The 20413-nt window shown below is 45.9% G+C and overlaps 1 protein-coding gene across 5 annotated transcripts in view; it reads right to left on the reverse strand.

Moving 5' to 3' along the window:
- Window positions 1-4394: 4394 nt before the first annotated feature.
- The window catches only part of phldb1a (pleckstrin homology-like domain, family B, member 1a), a 33852-nt gene continuing 17833 nt past the window's right edge, over window positions 4395-20413 (reverse strand). For 4 of the 5 annotated variants that reach the window (XM_084474792.1, XM_084474793.1, XM_084474791.1 and 1 more), the window contains 15 exons: window positions 19689-19844; window positions 17478-17588; window positions 17269-17358; window positions 16913-17029; window positions 16146-16268; window positions 15220-15411; window positions 14420-14560; window positions 13191-13304; window positions 13003-13081; window positions 12452-12596; window positions 11900-11990; window positions 10162-10308; window positions 8846-9065; window positions 5921-6006; window positions 4395-5412 (listed from right to left, as the gene is read on the reverse strand). In XM_084474792.1, coding sequence (XP_084330918.1) covers window positions 5272-5412; window positions 5921-6006; window positions 8846-9065; window positions 10162-10308; window positions 11900-11990; window positions 12452-12596; window positions 13003-13081; window positions 13191-13304; window positions 14420-14560; window positions 15220-15411; window positions 16146-16268; window positions 16913-17029; window positions 17269-17358; window positions 17478-17588; window positions 19689-19844 — 1953 coding nt within the window. In that variant the 3' untranslated portion in view covers window positions 4395-5271. The remainder of the gene's footprint in view (window positions 5413-5920; window positions 6007-8845; window positions 9066-10161; window positions 10309-11899; window positions 11991-12451; window positions 12597-13002; window positions 13082-13190; window positions 13305-14419; window positions 14561-15219; window positions 15412-16145; window positions 16269-16912; window positions 17030-17268; window positions 17359-17477; window positions 17589-19688; window positions 19845-20413) is intronic. The other variant, XM_084474795.1, reaches the window with a different exon arrangement.

Genomic DNA, 20413 nt, shown 5'->3' on the forward strand with positions numbered 1-20413 from the left:
TCTTTCCCCAGTGTGTTTTCAAACAAACTTCCTCTCGCTTTATCCCCCAAAACATCCTGGAAAATTTCCTGGAAAATCATGTCCGACCAAATGTCCAACGACGTACATCCACACATCAACCCATTTCCAGAAGCACCCCACAACTGTGTCACAGATATTCTCGCTGTTCAGCAAAACTCCCTTCAGTGAAACCAACACTTTTCCCCGCCCGTACCACGGCTAGCCGCTCCAGTGGTGATAGGGAAGGGTAGGAAGCCTGATGCAATCCCCCTATACGTGCTGGTAACGGAGAGCAGGTTGAGACAGCAGCAGCAGCAGCAGCAGCAGCAGTAGGAGCAGTAGCTGGCGAGGCTCGATGGTCTCCCAGGAATATGCAGACTCTCCTCTCTCTGCCGAACCTAATTGGTCCACTGAGGACCTAGCTGTTTTGCACCGTGTGTGTGCGTGTGTGTGTGTGTGTGTGTGTGTGTGTGTGTGTGTGTGTGTGTGTGTCTGTTAGTAGAAGCTCAAGGTGTTTAAAGTACACATCAGTGAATGCTGATGTGGTTCCCGTGTTTGTCCTCAGCAGACACTCAGCTTCCTGTGTCAATAAATGTGGAGGGAGAAAAAAACATGTGACTTAGTGTCTTGATCACAGACCGAACGTGTCTCTTGTGTCAACGGGTCAGCCTTTTTAAATACCATGGCGGGTCCTCAGCTTCGGAGCCTAATCCCCATCATCCATCAGATCACTTGGCGGGGGCAGCCAAAGTTCAAAAGAGGCCAAACGGGAAGGACCCCTCCCCCTCTTTCCCACGACACACACCTGGGCAACAACCCATACGCTGAACTCAAATTTACAACATTGTGGGACAATTATGTGGTGCACCTGCAGGCTGAGACTGGCCATTAATTTACACACACACGCGCACACACACACACACACACACACACACACACACACACACGCATGCACGCAAATACACACACACACACAGACACACACGTACAGGCACGCAAATGCAGACACACACACACACACATTGTATTTATTGTCTCCAGATTGCCTACCAGAGTCAAGAAAGGAGAAGACTCATGCCAAGTGCATGTATGGCACAACGATGGTTGCAGCACCATTTCATCATTGTCTCTCAGAATGCATTGTCCTTAACTTCTGCCCTCCTTTTTAAAAAAAATGCAGGTGGGAAAGAAGCATGTTTGCCAGCTCTCCACCCCCGGACAACGTCACGCAGGATTTACGGGATTTGTGGGATTTTAGCTCGGCCTAATGATTTACCGTTTGCTTGCACGTCGGGAGATTTGTCTGCATTGAACCCAAAAACAAAACACATGCACATGGCGGATTGAAACACACGTCGTGGATTTCACGCAGGCTTTAAAACCCGGGCGGCATCATCAGCCAGCCATCAGCCATTCGGCACGACGACAGGGCTGCCGCAGACGACCAGGGGACCGGGGTTATCTGGTATCAACACAGTAAATTAGAGGTGTCTGACTGGCTATATACAACAGCTTGTTATCCACGCTCCATCGGGACGTCACAACATCAGAAAAGATGAGTCCAAATGGCCTCAGGAATCACACTTAAACCCAAGGGGCTCGTCTGTTAAACAGAAGAAGACTAATGTGATAGTGAAGGGCCGGGGCCCAGAGTGGCATCAGACGGAGGTATAATCTCTTCCCCAGACAGCCTCCCCTTTGTCACCTATAAAGAGACACCGCTACGCTTTATCGCGGGTTTCCAAGGTGACACGTTTAAGAGTGGGTGATCAGGTTGGTGGATGGATCTCCCAGGTGGGTGGTATGTGTCATTAGGGGGTCCAGGTGATGTGGCAGACGGACCCCTCCCCAGCCGAGGGGGCCCCAACACCCTCTGGCGCCCCTCTCACCTGAAGAGCTCCTTCTGTGACGGTCTCGTCACGGCACGACCCACGACAGGTTTATCACATCCACCCGTGTTGATGTCTTTTGAACACCGGTGGGCCTTTCCTTCTCTTGTTTTTTAACACACAGTTGGAGCAATGATTTAGCTGCTTTTTAATTTTTTTATATATATATATATATATATATATATATATCACAGAGTAACAATAAGAAATTCTCCATGGAGTTACATTAACATTTTCATTGGGTATTGTAAAAGTAAATGTATTATCCATTTCTTTATACACACTTAAAATGCATTTTAAGAGTAATTCTAGATAAGTAGTAGTAATTCTAGATAAGTAAGTAAACCATATAGAAGCATCTGATACAGAGTGTCAGACAACATTGGTATTAAACAATGCTTTCTAGATGGTAATGAGTGAAATGAGAAAACCTCTCTTGTTCAAGTCAGTCTGTTGTTTTGTTATTTTTTTATTGAGCTTGTGTATCAAATTTCCTGGTTCTGCCTGATTCCCTCAGGTAGTTTTCATATTTTGTTTACAAATAATTTTCCTTCATGCCGTGAAATTAGACAACATGTCTCTTTTCTTCTGCCTGATTTGTTTACTATCAAGGCTAATCCACTTGAAAGACTGCCTGTTTATTTTCCTTGTTTATTGTTCATTCATAATAAGACACATTTGTTTGAAGAAATGCACACATTGTTAACAAACACATCACAACAAACACATCACGAATGAAAGCTGTTTTTCCTCATTAATGATGAAAAACCGCTTTCATTTGAGATGTGTTTGTTGGATAACCCCTAAACACACACATGCAGTGTGCGTATGTAACACAATTCCCCCTTTGTTCAGCCTTAATTACTCTTTACTCAGGTATGGTTAAACACAACTCTACATTAGGGAATGTCAAGCCTTACGTCCACTAATGATGATTTTAAAATACTAGAAAGAAATACAGTGGGAAAAGAATATTGATTCTGTTGGTGCTGCGGTCGGGTGTAGTGGAACAACCTCTTCATTTACTTACTCTTATCTTCTAAAATGTATTTAGACTCCCTTAACATCTCCCATTAATATTAATACCACCTTCTGTTAGATCAGTGCTCACATTCAGGTCATAGTATTATTATTTATTTGCTATGAAGACCTAGGGGCTAATATCCATCTGTGTGGGGGTGTGTGTGTATGGGTGTGTGTGTGTGTGTGTGTGTGTGTGTGTGTGTATGTGTGCGTGGTACAATGTCAGGGTTTGTATGTGTGTTTACATGTGTGTGTATACACATGTGTATATGTGAGCATATGTGTGTATGTGTGTGTATGTATGTGTGTACGTGGGGTGTGTATTATGGTGCATGTGCTTATCTGAGTGTGTGTGTATGTATACACATGTGTGTGTATATGTGGGCATATCTGTGTGTATACATACGTGTCAACGGGTTTGTTGGGGGGGATGTTTGTGTGTATGTTTCTATGTGCCTGTGTGTGTGTGTCTGTGCGCGTGTACACACATGTGTGTGGCGATGTGGGCAAAACTGTATGTGAATGTTATTATGTGTGTGTGTGTGTGTGTGTCTCTCTATGTTTGTTTGTTTGTGTGTGTGGATGTGTGTGTGTGTGTGTATACGTGCGCAAATATGCACGTGAGCGTCTTGATGTGTGTGAATGTATGTGTGTACATGCACGCCTATTCTTGTGTGTACGCACATACACGGGCGGCTAGAGTTAACTCTGGCCCTGCTGCTCATCAATAATTCACCGGCTGTGAGACCGGGTGTCAGACACACACACACACACACACACACACACACACACACTCACTTGGACATACGCACACACACACAACCCCCTTACAGCTCATTACTCTACCAGCCTCCCAGGACATGCTGTGACCTTGGCCAGTCTTCAAGGTCACACATCGTCCTCTCATGTTCAAACAGCCCAACAGGAGAGGGAGCCCCTCCACTGCAGCCGAGTGTCAAGTGGGTGTCAGCAGGGGGCTGGGTTGGGTTTGAACTGAATTCAAAGGGCGGTGGCGCTGCTCTGGGTTTGAAGTGAATGAAGAGATGATGTTGTAAGTGTTCACCTCGGGGTTCAAACGTAATGGGGTCTAACCTCACCTGTCATACGCCAAGTGTGTTTCTGGGGTTCCACCGCGCCTCTGTTTAATGTTGCAGTGATCGCTGCAATGAATTAAGCGCTGCGTTGTGTGGAACGACGACGGCCGCTTGTGTTCAGAGTTGACGTACGTCACACACACACACACACACATACACACACACACACACACACACACACACACACACACACACACACACACACACACACACACACACACACACACACACACACACACACACACACACACACACACACAAGGAAAATATGGTATAGGGATCGTTCTTCGTACGCTCACGCACACGTGTGTGGCTGTGTGTGTGTTTATAAACCGGTAGAGACGAATACATAATAATAAACATTTATTTCAGAGATGAGTGATGGCAGTGTTACAATATGACTGTAAGTGTATATAAACTGTATATATTACATTTATAACAGGATGTTCTCTTACGCGTGCTATTTAAGATGCATGTTGTTTATTTGTTTCAGGGAAGCATTATAAAAACTGTTTATATTATACTACTTTACAAATACAAATAGGATAATCAAAAAGAATGCTGTTTATAATGACCAATATGGCTGTATGTTTTTTTCCAATAACTACTTTTGACGAAAACACAAAAAATACATATTGTATAAAAATTCTGAAAAGAAATATAAGCCATAAATACTGTACTGTAAAATGCTGTTAATGCAAATTTGTTTCACTTTAAGTAGTGTTACACTTTAAGTCGATTATAATGTCTAAGAGACATTTTAAGTATTCTAATAATAATAAGTATATAATAAAAATAAAACAATAATATAATAATAATAGTGATCGTGATATATTTTGGCATAACAAGCAGTATGTCAGTTGTTACGTTTCTTTCTCTTCAGACGCACATCTCTCTCTCTCCGGTCCGCTCGGACCAGGATAAGTCTGCTCTTACGGCCCGCTAAGACAGAACAGCTCCAAGTCCTTTCAGAACAGAGGCCTTGTTTTCACCAGAGACAATCAAGAAAGAAAGAAAGAAAGTAGAAATAAACACTGAAGGGGCATTTCATTAACGTTCAAAGCCCCACTCGATCCATCCTCTTCCGACTTTCCACCAATCCTGTCGCTGGGAAGCCATCGATTCCCCCCAATCCGATGGCACCCAATGCACCGAAACCACGGGGCCGCATCTCTCTCTCTCGCCGAGTTCACGCATATGCTCGCCCGCCCCCTTCCTCTCCCGCTCTCTCTTATAATCCCCTGGCCGTCAATCAGCGCGGTCCCTCAGCTCATGAACTGCGTGTATCCCTCGGCCCCCGTTACTATGACGTCCATCCAGATGCGCATGGCCTCCGGGGAGGGAGCCACCATGAAGTAGAGCCGGTCGTGGGTCTTCACGCAGAAGGTCAGAGACGGGTTGGGGCTCTAGGGAAGTGGGGGTGGAGGGGATGGAGGATACAGTATTTGATCGCTGATGAGTGAGAGCCGAGAAAATTAGAGGCAAAAAAGCGACAAAGTCGGGAAACAAGCATCTGTTGCGCAGCAGGGGAGGTGGGGGGAGGGGGGCGAGGGGGCTGCCTGGCTGATGTTTGTACTGTCTACATTAGAGCGGGCTCCCTGGACAGGTGCCAAAACATTTTATCCATAATAATATCCTATAAATAGTAGATGAACATTATGTATTAATATTCATCTTTTTTTTTTTTTTCATACTTGAAGCCAACGGCTCAATAATCAAACATTGTCTGACGCTGCATTGAGATATTCTCCCATATTCAAATGCGCTATCTCTTGAAATATAAAAAAGACACATTTATTTCTATTTGACTGCAGCTATAAATAAAGACATAAAATGTGAGATTGATCAGAGCTCAGTAGTAAGTGTCCTCCGTTGGCGTGGCAGAGGAGGCAGGGTTAAGGTGTGTGGTGTTACCTTAGTGGCGCTGCGGAGGTGATCGTAGTAGACCTCCTCGATGGCCTGGAAGTAGATGAGTCCTTTCAGCCTGCTCTCGTGCTTGTCTGGGGGGACAAGGGGAGAGAAGAGAGAGACGATACAGGCTTTTATCACCCTATACGTCCTGATGCAACAGCCACACATACCCCGGCTCCCAGCCTCGTGTGGAGGTGTGGATTTAACAGCAGGATCAGACCGATGTTTTCAGGAGATAGTTGACCTTAAACTCGCCCGGTGTGAAGCGAATAACAACGGGTTGCTAAATAAAAACAGAAAAATCATTACAGAATAAAGTGTTTTCTGATCCGCGGGTCCCGATGGCCCTTGGTTTGGGACAGGGAGGAATAGAAGACATCACAGAGTTTGGTCCAACCTTGAAAAGGTCTTTCTCATGCCGTGGAAATATCAATTATATTATTTGTATTTAGTAGAGACAAGTATATATTATTCTGCCATTTACATAAAGCTGTGGTAAAAGAACCACAAAATAATAAAAACAGAAACAGGCTCGAATACAACGACTTGAAATAACAATAAAAAAATAATAATATCTGTGCTTATGTAGTTAACGGATTGATGCAAGATTATGAAATTATTAAACAACAACGGAATTGAGTTTTGGACTGAATATCATTTGGTGTGGATCTTTTTTTTTTGGAAGGGGGTGATAATGGTGAGGCAGGAGAAGAGGGAGACAGTGCCGGGGTGAGGGAGGTCCTGTCTCACCCCCCTGCTGGGAGATCTGTTGGGAGACACTTTCCCTGCACCCACGGGGCGAGCCCAGGTTAATTAGTGGGTATGGGTGTCAGGCAGACCATACGGCTGTTATGTTTTCCCATGTGGAAAACAGTTTAGAGACGACCCTAACTCAGGTCTGTGTGTAAAGGACATAAGGAAGGGACTTTTGTTTTTTGAATGTGAATACAAGGTACAGATATCGCTATAAATATAAACCCAAGGTGTATAGTGTATCGGCATTTACAAGATATAATTATATTTTTCATTTTATTTCCACTATTTTATCTATGGAACCACTACTGAATTGAACTACATGGGAAAACAGCTTTGAAGTTGAACGTCAAAATCCAAGACCTAATTATTATCATGTCTACGACTTACATTACATTTCACCCCAACGCCTGATTATGACTGACCTCTTATGTTATTGTGTGATCTGCATTTAGCCAGAGGTGTTTAAAAACACGAAAACAATGGCCCATATTCGGAAAAAAATCTTTTTGAATCCTAATGTCGTTCAAACAAACAGCATGCCATTGTTTTCATCTTCTCCGTCCGAGCGCATTTGAAGTGGCGCGCTGGGAAAAAAATAAAATAAAATAACTCCCCCCCCCCCCCCAACATCCAGCGGAAACTACCAGATACTTCTGACACTTTTGTCCCCCCCCCCCCTCCATAAGGCCAGATTTGCTTAGTAATGAGATAAATGCTTTTGAAATGTTGAGTTTTGTTCTGTTAGTCACAAACACGCCAGGAGCCAGCCTCCTCCTCCCGTGGAGAAGGGAAAAAAAAAAAAAAAAAAACACGCGTGGAGAAAGCATTGCATCCTATTTCATCACCATCATCACCATCATCTTCGTCAGGAGTGAGAGGGTGAAAAGGCTAAGCAAGTGTGAAGGGAAAGCGGAGGCTTAACGACAGCACCGGATCACGGTGGTACAAATTACCCCCGGATCGCCCTTCTCCCACTTCATATGATTAACGGCTGAGATGTTCCCACTTCCTGTTGAGGGGTGTCAGCGGTGAATGGCGTGCGCAGGGAATATCCATAAACAAGCATCTCTATCAAACAGCCGATAAGTCACAACGGACGCACGTGGAAGACACTCAAACAAATTGGATTCTGGGAAATGTTTCTCTTGTGTTTCTTAGGTAGATAACAAGCGTCTGGCCGTCCTTCAGCTGTCAGGGTGTAGATATGGGGGCGGGGGAGGGGGGGGTTTATTAAAAATAAAGCCCTAGGAGGGGTGGGGTGGGGGGGTGGGTGCGTCGGGGAGAGAGATCTGAATCCGAGTCGATATCTCCGGTGGGGTCCAAACTTTGCGTTCTCTCCACCGCCCCGGTAATGAGTGAAATTACGTGGTGGTGTGCGTTGTTTAGTCTTGAGGGTTTGGCGGACGCCGTGCGGTAATGAGCTCGCTCTAATGACTGGTGCTTTTGCATTACAAAGGAACCACGGAGTACAATTGGAGACGTTACAGTTTGTGCTTCAACATATCTCCTTTGATATAAAGGAAAATAAATGATAATGATATAACAGGCTGCGTGCGGGCCTATAGGGGGGCCCGGGGGTCATGCTGATCAAAACTGGGGAGTGTGCGGATGTGTTCTGTTATGAAGCAGACCCGCTACCGACAACATCAAACTGAAAGACTGGATCGACTCATATTGCGGGTTGTTACGTCCAAAACAGACAAATCAAAGCAGCGCAATATCAATGTGGTTAACCCAAAAGGAGTATATCATTACTGTTACACTCTATAAACCGAACGTAAAACCCAACCTAATTGGACCCTGGATTAAGATGATATAATTGTATTTATCCCAGACGGAAAATTGGATTTCACAGCAGTAGATTTACAGGGCAGTAAAAGTAAAAGATATCAATAATTAAAAACTTGCCAAAATGTATGTATATAAATATATCTCTATATATAAATAGATATATTTATCTTTAGTCTATGCTGCACGTGAACCTCCTCAGATGGCGCAATTTGATTTGATTGAGATCTCAAACTCTGGATATTGTGACGGTCGTCTCGTCACGCTAATAAAAACAAATAAATCCCGGCAAAAAGTGTTATCTTGTTTATTTTCGGCGTGTTCACGTGTAGTATATACACTAAAACAATGAAATATACGTGTGGACAAGATGAGCATCCTCACCAACATAGTAGGAGAAGTTCCTCTTGAGGCGGTCGAAGACGAACCAGCGCTTCTTCCACGACTTGATCTTGCCGCCCATCTTCACCAGGTGGCCCTTGCACATCTTCTCCGTGAGGATGACGAAGGGGCAGGTGTCCACGCTGTGGCCCGACGACTCCACGTGGGTCCGCAGGTCAAACTCCTCCTTCCGGTTGGGCAGGTAGCGCGTCATTGGCCGTGCCTTTGGGGGAAGGAGGAATGGAAACGACATCACCGTTCACAGCTGCGGCAGATTAATGGTTCATTTACGACCACCTTACAGGTGTGTGTACGATAAAAGAAGCAGATATGAATTAATTAGACAGACCGGGTGTGTAACCATCGTTATTGGTTTAAGGAGGACGGTATTTGTTTGTCGAGAGTATTCGTACAACAGGAATTACAATTAATGCGCACGATAAATCAAATAAATGAGGTGAATAATGAGGGGAATAAATCTGGTTACATGGTTACATGTCACATAATATAATAATATATAATAATAATAATAATAATAAATAATATAATTATTTATTCATTTGATGTCTCTGTCCATTCCTTTGAATCCCTCTCCTGTTTTTCTGTTTGTCCACCCAGCTCGTATCTCTCCTAGTCTCCTAACTTTTAGTCTCCTTGTTGCCTCTAGTCTCCTAGTAGCAGCTACTTTACACTCTTATACCTCTATTCCTCTCCTTCTTTCTGCCTTTCTTTCTCGTTTTCTTTATGTTTTTCTCTGTTTCTTTCTTGTTTTGCAGTCATTCAGTCATTTCACTCTCTTTCATCCTTCACCTGTGTTAATGTTGAATGTACCTTCTCTGAAAATACTTCTTTCTGTTTCAATCTTTCTTCCTCTATTTCTTCTTCTTTGTCTTTGTGGTTTTCTTTGTCTTTTTCTCTGTTTCTTTCTATCTTTGTTGTGAGTCTTTCAGTCTCTTTTTATCATATTTTTACATGTTGAATGTACTTTCTCTGTTAATGTTTCCTTTATTTCCTTGTTTTATAGACTTTTAGAATGAATAGTATTCTTTTTTTTACATTTCTCACTCTCTTTCGCTCTCTATCTCTCTCTTCCCATCCCGTTGTCTCTTTCCCTCGCTTTCCCCCCACCCTGTTTCCTCTCTCCCTCTCTCACTCTCTCCCCCCATCCCATTGTCTCTCTCCCCCCCCCTCTCTCTCTCTCTCTCTTCCACCCTCCCCCCCTCTCTCTCTCCCCATCCCCCTCTCTCTGTTTCCCTCTCCCCATCCCCCAACCTTCCTCCTCCTCCTCCTCCTCCTCCTCCTCCTCTTCCTCCACTGACCTGGGAGAAGTGCTTCTCTCTCAGCTTCACCTCCTCATCCACCAGCCTCCTCCGGTGGGAGGCCTCGTCCAGGAGCCTCCGCTCCGCCTCCTCCCGGCGCCGGCGCTCCTCCTCCAGCATCTGCAGCCGGGCCTGCACCTCCCGCTCCTGGAGGAGGAAGGAAGGAGGTGGAGGTTGGGAGGAGGGGGGAGGAGGAAGAGGGGGGAGGAGGGGGGAGGTGTAGGACGGGAAGGGGGAGGAGGAGGAGAAGAAGGGAGGAGTAGAGGGGAGAAGGTGAAGAGAGGAGGAGGAGTAGAGGGGGAGGAGGAAGAGGATGGGGGAGGTGGAGGATAGGAAGGGGGAGGAGGAGGAGGAGGAGAGGGGAGGGGGAGGAGTAGAGAGGAAGGAGGAGGTGGGGGAGGGGAGGAGCAGAGGGGGAGGAGGTGGAGGAAGAGGGGGGAGGTGGAGTAGGTGGGGAGGTGGAGGATAAGAGGGAGAGGAGAGGTGGGGGAGGAGCAGAGGGGGAGGAGGTGGAGGAAGAGGGGGGAGGTGGAAGATAGGAGGGGGAGTTGGAGTAGGGGGGAGGTGGAAGATAGCGGGGTGAGGAGAGGAGGAGAGGTGGGAGAGACAGATGGAGAGAATGAAAGATAAGTAACATAGTAATTATAAGGGAGATGGTGGGGGATGGATGGATGGTAATGATAGTCAAATATTTTAATTCCTCCCGTCAGGAGAGACACCGGGGGTTTAGTGGTGTAGCGAGTGTAAGTCTACTGTCTATATACACACATCTTAGCCATGGTGAATGTCTATATACATATGAGCGTCTTAGGGGATCACACTAAGTGTCTATATATCTATGCTTCTGCCATGAGGTATCACCAGTCAAACCATTGCCTACTGCCTGGCAGATTATTCAATAAACATTGATTTGAAGTGATGCAATATTGAAATATTAAGTTGCCATTTTATGCCGGTGTGCTCTTTTTTTTAGAGCGTGAGTTATGGGAGAATCAGTTTAAACCTTGAAATGCAGTCGTTTTTTGTTTGAGACGGGGTAGCGAGGACAGGGAGCCGTTAGAGGTCTTTAGAGGACATCCAAACACCCTGACCTCGCCTTTGAAAACTGCTTTCTGTTTTTGGTTTCATTTTGGAAAGCAGGGCTGACGGCTCCCCTTTGAACAGCATTTCCATTTAGCTTCCGTAAGCGGAGGATGTGTTTAACCTGGAGAGAGAGAGGGGTCTCATGTAAACCCCCAACACACCAGGTGGTGTAGGGGTTATGCTGGAAAGGAGCATCCAATCCATCCATCAGCTATCTACTGTCTGTACTGGGCCATGTGTGATCTGGGTAGGAGCCTGGGCCGGAAACCAGGACTGAAAGGGGCGGAGTTATGCCTTGTTTACAGTTTTGTCGAATAACTCATTTGTGGATGAGCTTTATAAGCATTGTAGAGGACTTCTACAGTGCTGCACGGTGTTGATTTAAACCTTTACAGGCACTTTCTAACAGTTTTACTACTGCTGGCCGAGTTTGTGTTGGCTGTTAATAGCCAATGACACGTTTCACAGGTCTCGGCTTCCAGCAAACAAACAGTAAGTAAATATGAAGCCAAAGAAAGTGAAACACCCCTTCCTCCCGGATTTGAGCTTGAGTCTGCAACCTGACTTGAAGATGAATCTAAAAACACACCTCAGATGTATCTAAAGTCTGATTTGTGAAACTAGGCCAGGTGGGGCAGGTTGCTAGGAGACTCACGCGGTTCTCCACCAGGCGGGCTTTCTCCTGCTGTGCCTCCTTCAGCATCTTCTCCATCTCCTCGATGCGCTGGGCCTCCTGCCCGCTGGCACTGCACCACAGAGGACACAAGAGCGTTGTCACATGTGGAGGACAACACACACAGACACACACACACACACACACACACACACACAGCCAGGCCCGGAGAGCAGACGACCACACACTCCTTTTAAGCAGTAACAGCTGTAGTGGTGGTAATATGTACTAAGCCTATTTAAAGCACCGTATTTTAAAAAGAAGGAGATTCAATTATACTGGCTGTCTGAAGTGGGCGGAGCCACACGTCTCACTGGTGCACAACCTCGAGATCAACTCTGCTTCAGGAAACCCGGGAAAACTTAGAGGAGGTTGGCATGGCAACAGGCAGTGAGCGGCAGTAGTCAAGGGAACAGACACATATAACAAAACATGTTGTCAAGGAGGAGTAAAAGACACGGTGTGTGACCCGTCTCGACGAGGCAAGGGGGCAGACTTGAGTGTTGCCATGGAAACAGCGGCAGTCTCTCTCACCTTTCTGGCGAACAGGCGCAGTTGCCGGCGGAGACGCTGGTCTCCGTGCTGTCGGAGCTCTCCAGGCTCAGCGTGTCGTACGCCTGGTTGCCACTAGGTGGCGCATGGTGGTGCAGGAAGGAGTGGTGCACGGTGGGAGACGGCCCTGAGGTGGTAGACAGACAGCCGCGTACTTCATTTAGACCGACGTTATAGCACTTCCTACTGGTGACAGGTGGTCATGACAACAATGTGAGACACTTGTTTACACCTGCAGCAGCGTGGCAACGCATGAAGTAGGCCTACTATACACACTTGGGTGATTTTTGATCAAAATACGTTTTATCATTTTATAACAGAGCAACTGTTATAAAATGCATAACATTTTCATACAATTTCCCCCTCGCTAAACTTTTTTCCACTAGTGGTTTTATAAGGTAAAGATACGGTACAGAAGATGTTCTTTATTAATATCCCAGCTGGGATATTTAGGTTTCAGGAATACAATGTCGAAAGGGGTTGCACTCTAGGTAAGTGAACAGAACAGGAGAAGTGTGTGTGTGGGGCATTACCTTTACACTGCAGAGAATACTGTTTCCTGGACTCTGTGTCAGACGAATTTGACAGCTCTTTGAGCAGCAGCTGTAGATCCTGATAGTAAAGAGCACAGCAAAACACGACCATAAGCCAACGATCTGCTGACCACGGTGGTCGGGACGCCCTCTATACACGTGATGTTTCCTCCCCGTCACACCCTCACCCTGGTGGACGCGTTCTTCTCCTGGGAGAACCCATTGGCTTGTGGAAGGGGCGTGGCAGTGCTGAGCTGGGAGCACGACTGTCTCTGTCCACCGCCGTCTCCGTCTGGTCTGGGCTGGAGAACCAGACAGGAGGAGCTCACGGTTACAGTCTGTCTGTCTGTCAGTTCCTCTGCCCCGTCGACCATTCCGTCTCACGGTCTGTCAGGGTATGTGTCTGTTTGCCTGTCAGTTTGTCTCCGTGCATCCTAGCCTTCTGTGTGTCTGTCAGTCTGTCTATCTGTCTAGTCTTCTGTCTGTCCACCAGTGAGTCTCTATGCGTCTGTCTTTCAGTCTTCAAATATGTCAGTGTCTGTCTGTATTTTTGTCAGTCTGTCTGCCTGCCTGCCTGCCTGTCTGTCCATCCCAGCCTCCTGTCTGTCCATTAGTCAGTCTCTGTGTCTTTTCGGCACTCCTTCAGTATGTGTCTGTAAGTCAGTCTCCAAGTCAGACTGCCTATCTGTCTGTCAATCAATCTGTTTTCTCAACACCATTGATGATGCGTCTTCTTCATGAATGAACACATGTTTGCTTCTGCAACATGTATTGATTGGTAAATCAATACACAAGTCTGAGTGTGAGCAGAATACAGCTCCCAGTTTTAACCAAGTGTTGAGTACAGCATGTTTTTACAATGTGCTTTATAGTGCAAGCATATGGCGTGTTACTAGGGAGAGTTGTTGTTGTTACATCTTCGTTGTCCTCTAGAGGGCGATGTACTCTTAAAATATTCATCACAGTCGGCTGCCTCGAAGGGATGAGTTTAATATTCAGGCTTTGCAGGTGAAACTGCTCCTGACCAGTCCATCGGTCCAGGATGCCTGTCTGAATAAAACTATTGCTAATACTTGAACTAATACCGATACTAATACCAAATAAATACTTATAATAGTAATACTAATACTATACCAGTATTTGGGGATGTCAATGAGAAGTGTTGAGAGAAAAAGTATAAAACAAATATTCAATATTGATTATAAGCATAACCACAGTCATTTCCAGATTTCGGCATATTTCACAGTGTGAACTCAAAGTCCCGTTAACACAAAGTCGGCAACAATGACTCACTGAAGAAAAACACTCAACTTCAACCATTCCACTGCACTGTGACAAAACATGAGGTGGTCTGAGGTGAGAAGAGAGAGAGCGAGAGAAAGAGAGAGAGAATGAGAGAGAGAGATAGGGGCGTTACCTGCCCCTGCCTGCGGGAGGAAAAGGACTTGGCAGGCAGTGGGGGAGGACAGGCTTGCTGGTGCTCCCCAGCGGCCATGATGTCCTGGTACCAGCGCTCCAGGTTCATAGCAGGCAGCGCCCCCCGGTGGAGCTGGTGGCTCTGCAGCCCCCAGAAGAACCCCCGAGGAGGAGAGGATAGGAGCGCGGAGGGAGCAGCATGGGGAAAGGTGGTGGAGGTGAAGAGAAGGTGCCAGAGTCATAAAGAGACCAGAGCAGCATCATGTATCACCTTCTGATAATGTGATAGACATGGAAAGGAAAATGTGGGAGGCTGCGATCACGGGATAATTACTGATATCTATAGAGTCTGCGTGGTAAACGATTAGTGTCTAGTGTTTAGTGCCACCATGGGATGAGATTTGCATTGGACAAGATAATAACCACTTTTACTTTATGCCCGTGCCCAGCTCATCCAGCGACTCTGAGACTAGTTAATATGAACTGTTTGGTTATTTGGCTTATGCTTGTCTCTTTCATACATAGTGACTTACAGTGAATGTGTTGATACATGTCAATAAAGAACAGGCAGGGCTCTGTATATGTAGTATGCTATGTGTGTTATGTGTGCAGTTCCTTGTTACGCCACATGGCTGCACTGTGGTGTCTCTGTGTGGATCGTGTGGTTGCAGCCTCCGAAGCTCAGATTGCAGCATAGATGGAGAACGGGTATCAACGGCATTACAGGGAATCAATACCTTTTGAATTTAACCCACTGATTTTTTTGGAAAAACTACTTGGGATAAAGGGAGAGGCTCAGACCTGGATAGAGAAGACGGGGGGAGGAGGAGGAGGAGGAGGAGGAGGAGGACATGCAGATGATCTGCAGGAGAAGTGAGGCGCAGCGGGGGCTAGCTGGAATGACTGGAAAGAGGAGGAGGAGGAGGAGGAGGGACAGCGGTCCACCCTCTGCATCCCGAAGATCTGGCTCAGCTGGTTGACCGTGATGTACTCCTTCACACACACACACACACACACACACACACACACACACACACACACACACACACACACACACACACACACACACACACACACACACACACACACACACACACACACACACACACACAAACACACACAGACAAACACACACACACACACAAACACACAAGTATGCACACACACACACACACACACATGCATATGTTCGCACACACATCCACATAAATGCACGTGTGCGTATACAGACACACACACACACACACACACACACACACACACACACACACACACACACAAACTCATTTATTATACAAGCACATAGCAGAAAAGGAGGAGAAATATAAAAAAATAATAAGTCTGTAGGAGAGTAACCAAACCTTTCAAACCAAACCTCGGGGGCGGCATCAAACATCATCTCTGATTGGCTGAAAATGTGTGCTTTATTGGTGACATCATTTCAGCCAATCATGTGTGTTTAAGCAGAGATTGTGCATTCCCTGAGGTTTGATTTTTAGTGTTAAGTGTACTGGGACGGAGAGAGAGAGGGGGAGGAGAATAGGAGAGAGAGGGATAAGACAAAGAGAGATAGAGAGAGAGCGTGAGAGGAGAGTGAACGAGTGAAATAAAGAAAGACTGGGGAAGGAGAGAGAGCGTAGAGGGGGGGCGGGGGGGGGGTGAGGGAAGGAGGAGAAGAGAGAGAGAACAAGAGAGGAAGGAGAGAGGGTGACATTTGGGAATTCTACCTCGCTGGACAGGGCGGGGGAGCCGGCCAGGGAGAGACAGTGGAGTGTAGCGGTGGAGGAGGAGGAGTGGGCGGTCAGAGCGCTCCCGTACATCTTATAGACGTCAGACAGCTTGAGGTACTCCTGCACCCACGGCCAACACGCACAGAGCACAGAGAGGGAGGAGCCGTGGAAGAAGAGGAAGTGGAGGGAAGGGAAAGCAAAAGTAAAGGTTGTGTTGGGTACCAACAACACGGCAAGCACAGCAAAGGGATCCACCGAAAACACGACGCTCTCAGCCCTGAATCGCTGTGTCTCCAGCATTGGGGACACATCTCGCCATGCAAGCCCCTCCCATCCCTCAGGCTCTCAGGCTCAGCAGGTTTCAGCCATAAACCAGACAGACAGAGACAGAAACAGCATGCTCCTCAGAACCACTCCAAACACTACAATCAATGACAATTACTTCACTTGTTAATTGCAACTGCGTATCATCTTAATATTTCAACACGCACGCGCACACACACACACACACACACACGCAAGCACTCACATACACACTTAAGCACAAACCAAAACACACACACACACACACACACACACACTGAGCTTGAATCCACCCTCAGACCACGTCAGTTCCCTCAGAGATTCAAATCCAATCGTGCGCTCATCCCGGTTATCTTCTGGATCACCAGAACCAGTAACTCCTAGGCCACTCCGTTATACACTCAGGCTTTGTTAGCACTCTGTCAAAAAGCAACCGGGACTCGCTGTGGGTGGACCTTTACCTCCTGGGGCCTGGGGGGGTAGGGTTGAGGAGAGAGTGAAGAAGAGGAGGGAAGGGGACCATCAACACCCCCGTCCTCACGGACAAAGTCCGGTTCGCTGATGTGAAGCGAAGACTCCTGTGCGTTTGTAAAAAGTGTCCCCTTTAGTCTAAGCCAAAATGGTCAGGGTGTTTACTGATGCATCTCCTCAGTGATTCTAGTCCGACTGAACGTTGTTCTGAACGCCTTCCATGGAGCACAACGGCACACGGACATTTTACAAATTAAACAAATAAAAAAAAAGAAAAGAAAATCGTCGTCGGGACCTCTGGGTGACTGAGAAGAGGCAGAAGATGGTGTTGATCTTCCTGGCTTACCTCTGATGCGTTATAGGTGATCTGTGGGGGGCCTCTGCCCTCGGCCAGGCCGTAGCCTCTCTGCTCCAGGACACACAGCCGGTCCTTCTCCTGTAGTAAGCAGCAGAGACACCCGGCCTTTAGCTCTCCATGGCTACCAGCACATAGCTAATGGTGCTACAAGTGCTGTGTATCAGCACAGCACTGGTGAATAAGGCCCATAAACCAACCTTGTGTAGCATCTGCAGGATCAGGGTCCGGTCCTTGGCCAGCTTCTCACACTCCAGAGTTGCTTGTACTCCCAGCTGATTGGCCTGAGCCTCCAGGGCGGCCATCTTCTCCTGTGGAACACCAATCACAGCTCAGCATGCTGTCACATGACTGGAGTTGCTTTTTAAACTAGACAACTTTTTAAGAAACAACTTGGGTTTTTTATGATTACAAAGCAAAACATTGAGGCTACAGGTTGTTTTCTGTGGGAAACCTATTAAGTGTCCATATTAAAATGTATACATTTCTTAAGTTTTCCATATCTCTGTACTATTCTCTCTAACATACGAATAAAGTACTCCAATAATAACAACACCACTTTCAGTATTTTCATCTAATAGGCTTTTAGCGGTTCTTGTGGTTTGCGTTTACACTGGCATTGAGTCATTTAGCAGACACGCTCATCCCATACCATGCAACCATCAAAGCTTACATTTAGGGCATTTAGCAGATGCTTTTATCCAAAGCAATTTACAAAGTACACTTGTCAGAAGAAAGACAAACGCTGTCACTGTCGGTACAGTAAGGATGTTCATAGAACCAAGTGCCAAGCCCTAACAATCGCTAGGTTAACCCATTTTCCATTATACAACAAATCTATATCTCAGTACTTTTTTTGTCATATAATGGTTCAGCCTTTTCGCAGATTCTGAAACAATTTAACATTTCAGCAAACGTAGCATTTTTTTGCCTGACCACCTGTGTCAGTTGTGCAACCAAAAAGTTATTGTCCCACAAATTGACTACTGTTCCATCTGCATATAAAGCTGTGCCTTTCACGGGTGGTAACTGATAAAAATCACCTAAAAAGTATGCTCACTTTTCCAAACAGTGAATAGTCTGTTTGATTTGTCTTAATCTCCCATGAATGTATGCCATAAGCTGATGGTCAACCATTGGTTATTTCATCAATGATTAGTATCTTCAGATTACCAAACTTTGCACTCCTCATTCAAGGTTCTCATTAGATGTAACGCATCTTCTCGACACATTTTGTCATTTTGAGCTTCAATAGTGCATTCTTGGTGGATTTGTTCTACCCGTTCTCCCTCAGTTTCAGGACAGAGTTTGGCCCAAGCATCTTCCAGATTGTCATTTTGCTCCAAGATCTCTTGAGCTTCATCGAGTTTAGCACTTTATTTTTCAAAAAGACACCTGTTTGTGTCAACAATGGATTTCACTGTTTGTAAAACGTTGTCAGCATTTGTCACTGCGCCAACTTGTTAAAAGTTTTCATATGACTCAAAAGGGGGAGGCTTTAACTGAGAATCTTGATAGTACGGCAAGAAAAGCTGCAGAATGGAATGGTGGTATTTTTCAGAATCTTTTGTGGGTGTAAATCCTGGATATTTCACAACTGCAGGTTCTGTTCGCGTTCGTGTTTCGGATGGAGAGTGAGACAGCTCAGATTTTGAAAGCACTCTATATTCTGAAGCAAATGATGCAAGGCATAGATGTTCAAACGTGTTTATGTGTGGTCTGTTTTGTATCTGTCTACCAGACTGATCATCAATAAACTTGAGTCATTATCCGTCTTGCAGATCTGTGTTCTGGAGCACATTCAAAGGTTTTGACATTATGATGGTATCTCCAAATGGAATGAATTGAACTTTGCGAGAACATTCTTTCAAGTGCATGTTTGTCACTCTATACACAGCCTCTTGAGCACTGACTTCTCTGTTGTGAAGATAAGCACTGCCAAGTTTCTTGAATGCTTGTTTAGCATCAAGGTTTCCAGACAGACCTTCCTTCTACGTGCGATCAAGCAACAATCCCATTTGGCGTTCAGCTTTTGATATGTATGAGACAATGTACATAACACATGAATAGGCATCTACCACAAATTGAATGTCCATATTGGCATTTCAGCGTTGCAACAAATATCTGTTGCATTGGTTCACCCAGATACTATTTGGTGATCGTTTCAAAACAACACTGGTTCTATTGGCTATTCTGTTATAGGCATGTTCAAAAGTGGTTTGATCTATGCCAATTGCATGAAATAAGTCATCGGTTGAGATAGCTAGGATAAGATGCTACACAACTGAGTACTTTTGCAATCAAAAGTGTGAGGAACATTCAGAAAGTTCCTGCGGCGACATGACCAATGTGGGAGCTGTGGAGGAGGCCCTAGCAGAGGGCTAGAGGGCCAGGGGGCCTGGCCTGGTTACCTTCCTGCGGGACAGGCTGCGGTGGCGCTCGGCCTTCTCCTGGAGGAGCTGGCTGCAGTGCGCCTCCTTCCTCTCCTCCAGGCTGCTCTCCTGCTCCAGCTGGCAGAACTCCAGCTCCTCAAACCTCCTGCTGCCGGCGTCCAGGGCCTCCGCCTCCTGGACACACACACACACACACACACACACACACATATACATATACATATACATGCACGTACATACACACACATACGTGTACGCACACACATACATACATACGCACGCAAACACACACCCATACGCAAACAAACACACATATATACATACGCACACACAAACACACACACATACATACGCATAGAAACACACACATACATGCACATACACATTCACAGATATTAACATACAAGCACACACGCACGCACACACACACACACACACACACACACACACACACACACACACACACACACACACACACACACACACACACACACACACACACACACACACACACACACACACACACACGCACAAACACATTATTGACCTGACTTTAACAATAAAATTGTGTTGTTTCTAAAAAAAAAAAACTTTTAAAAAGAAATGATAGATGATGAACATAGAGGAACAACGTAGACAAAGGTGTTAAAAACATCACTATGTGTTATGTGTTAGGCGTGTCATTTACTGGATCTGGAAGGAGAGAGAGCAGCGGTGGAAAATGAGCAGCCATCCAACATGAC

The sequence above is a fragment of the Micromesistius poutassou genome (genome assembly GCF_964030765.1).
Source record: "Micromesistius poutassou genome assembly, chromosome: 10".
Lineage (NCBI taxonomy): Eukaryota > Metazoa > Chordata > Actinopteri > Gadiformes > Gadidae > Micromesistius > Micromesistius poutassou.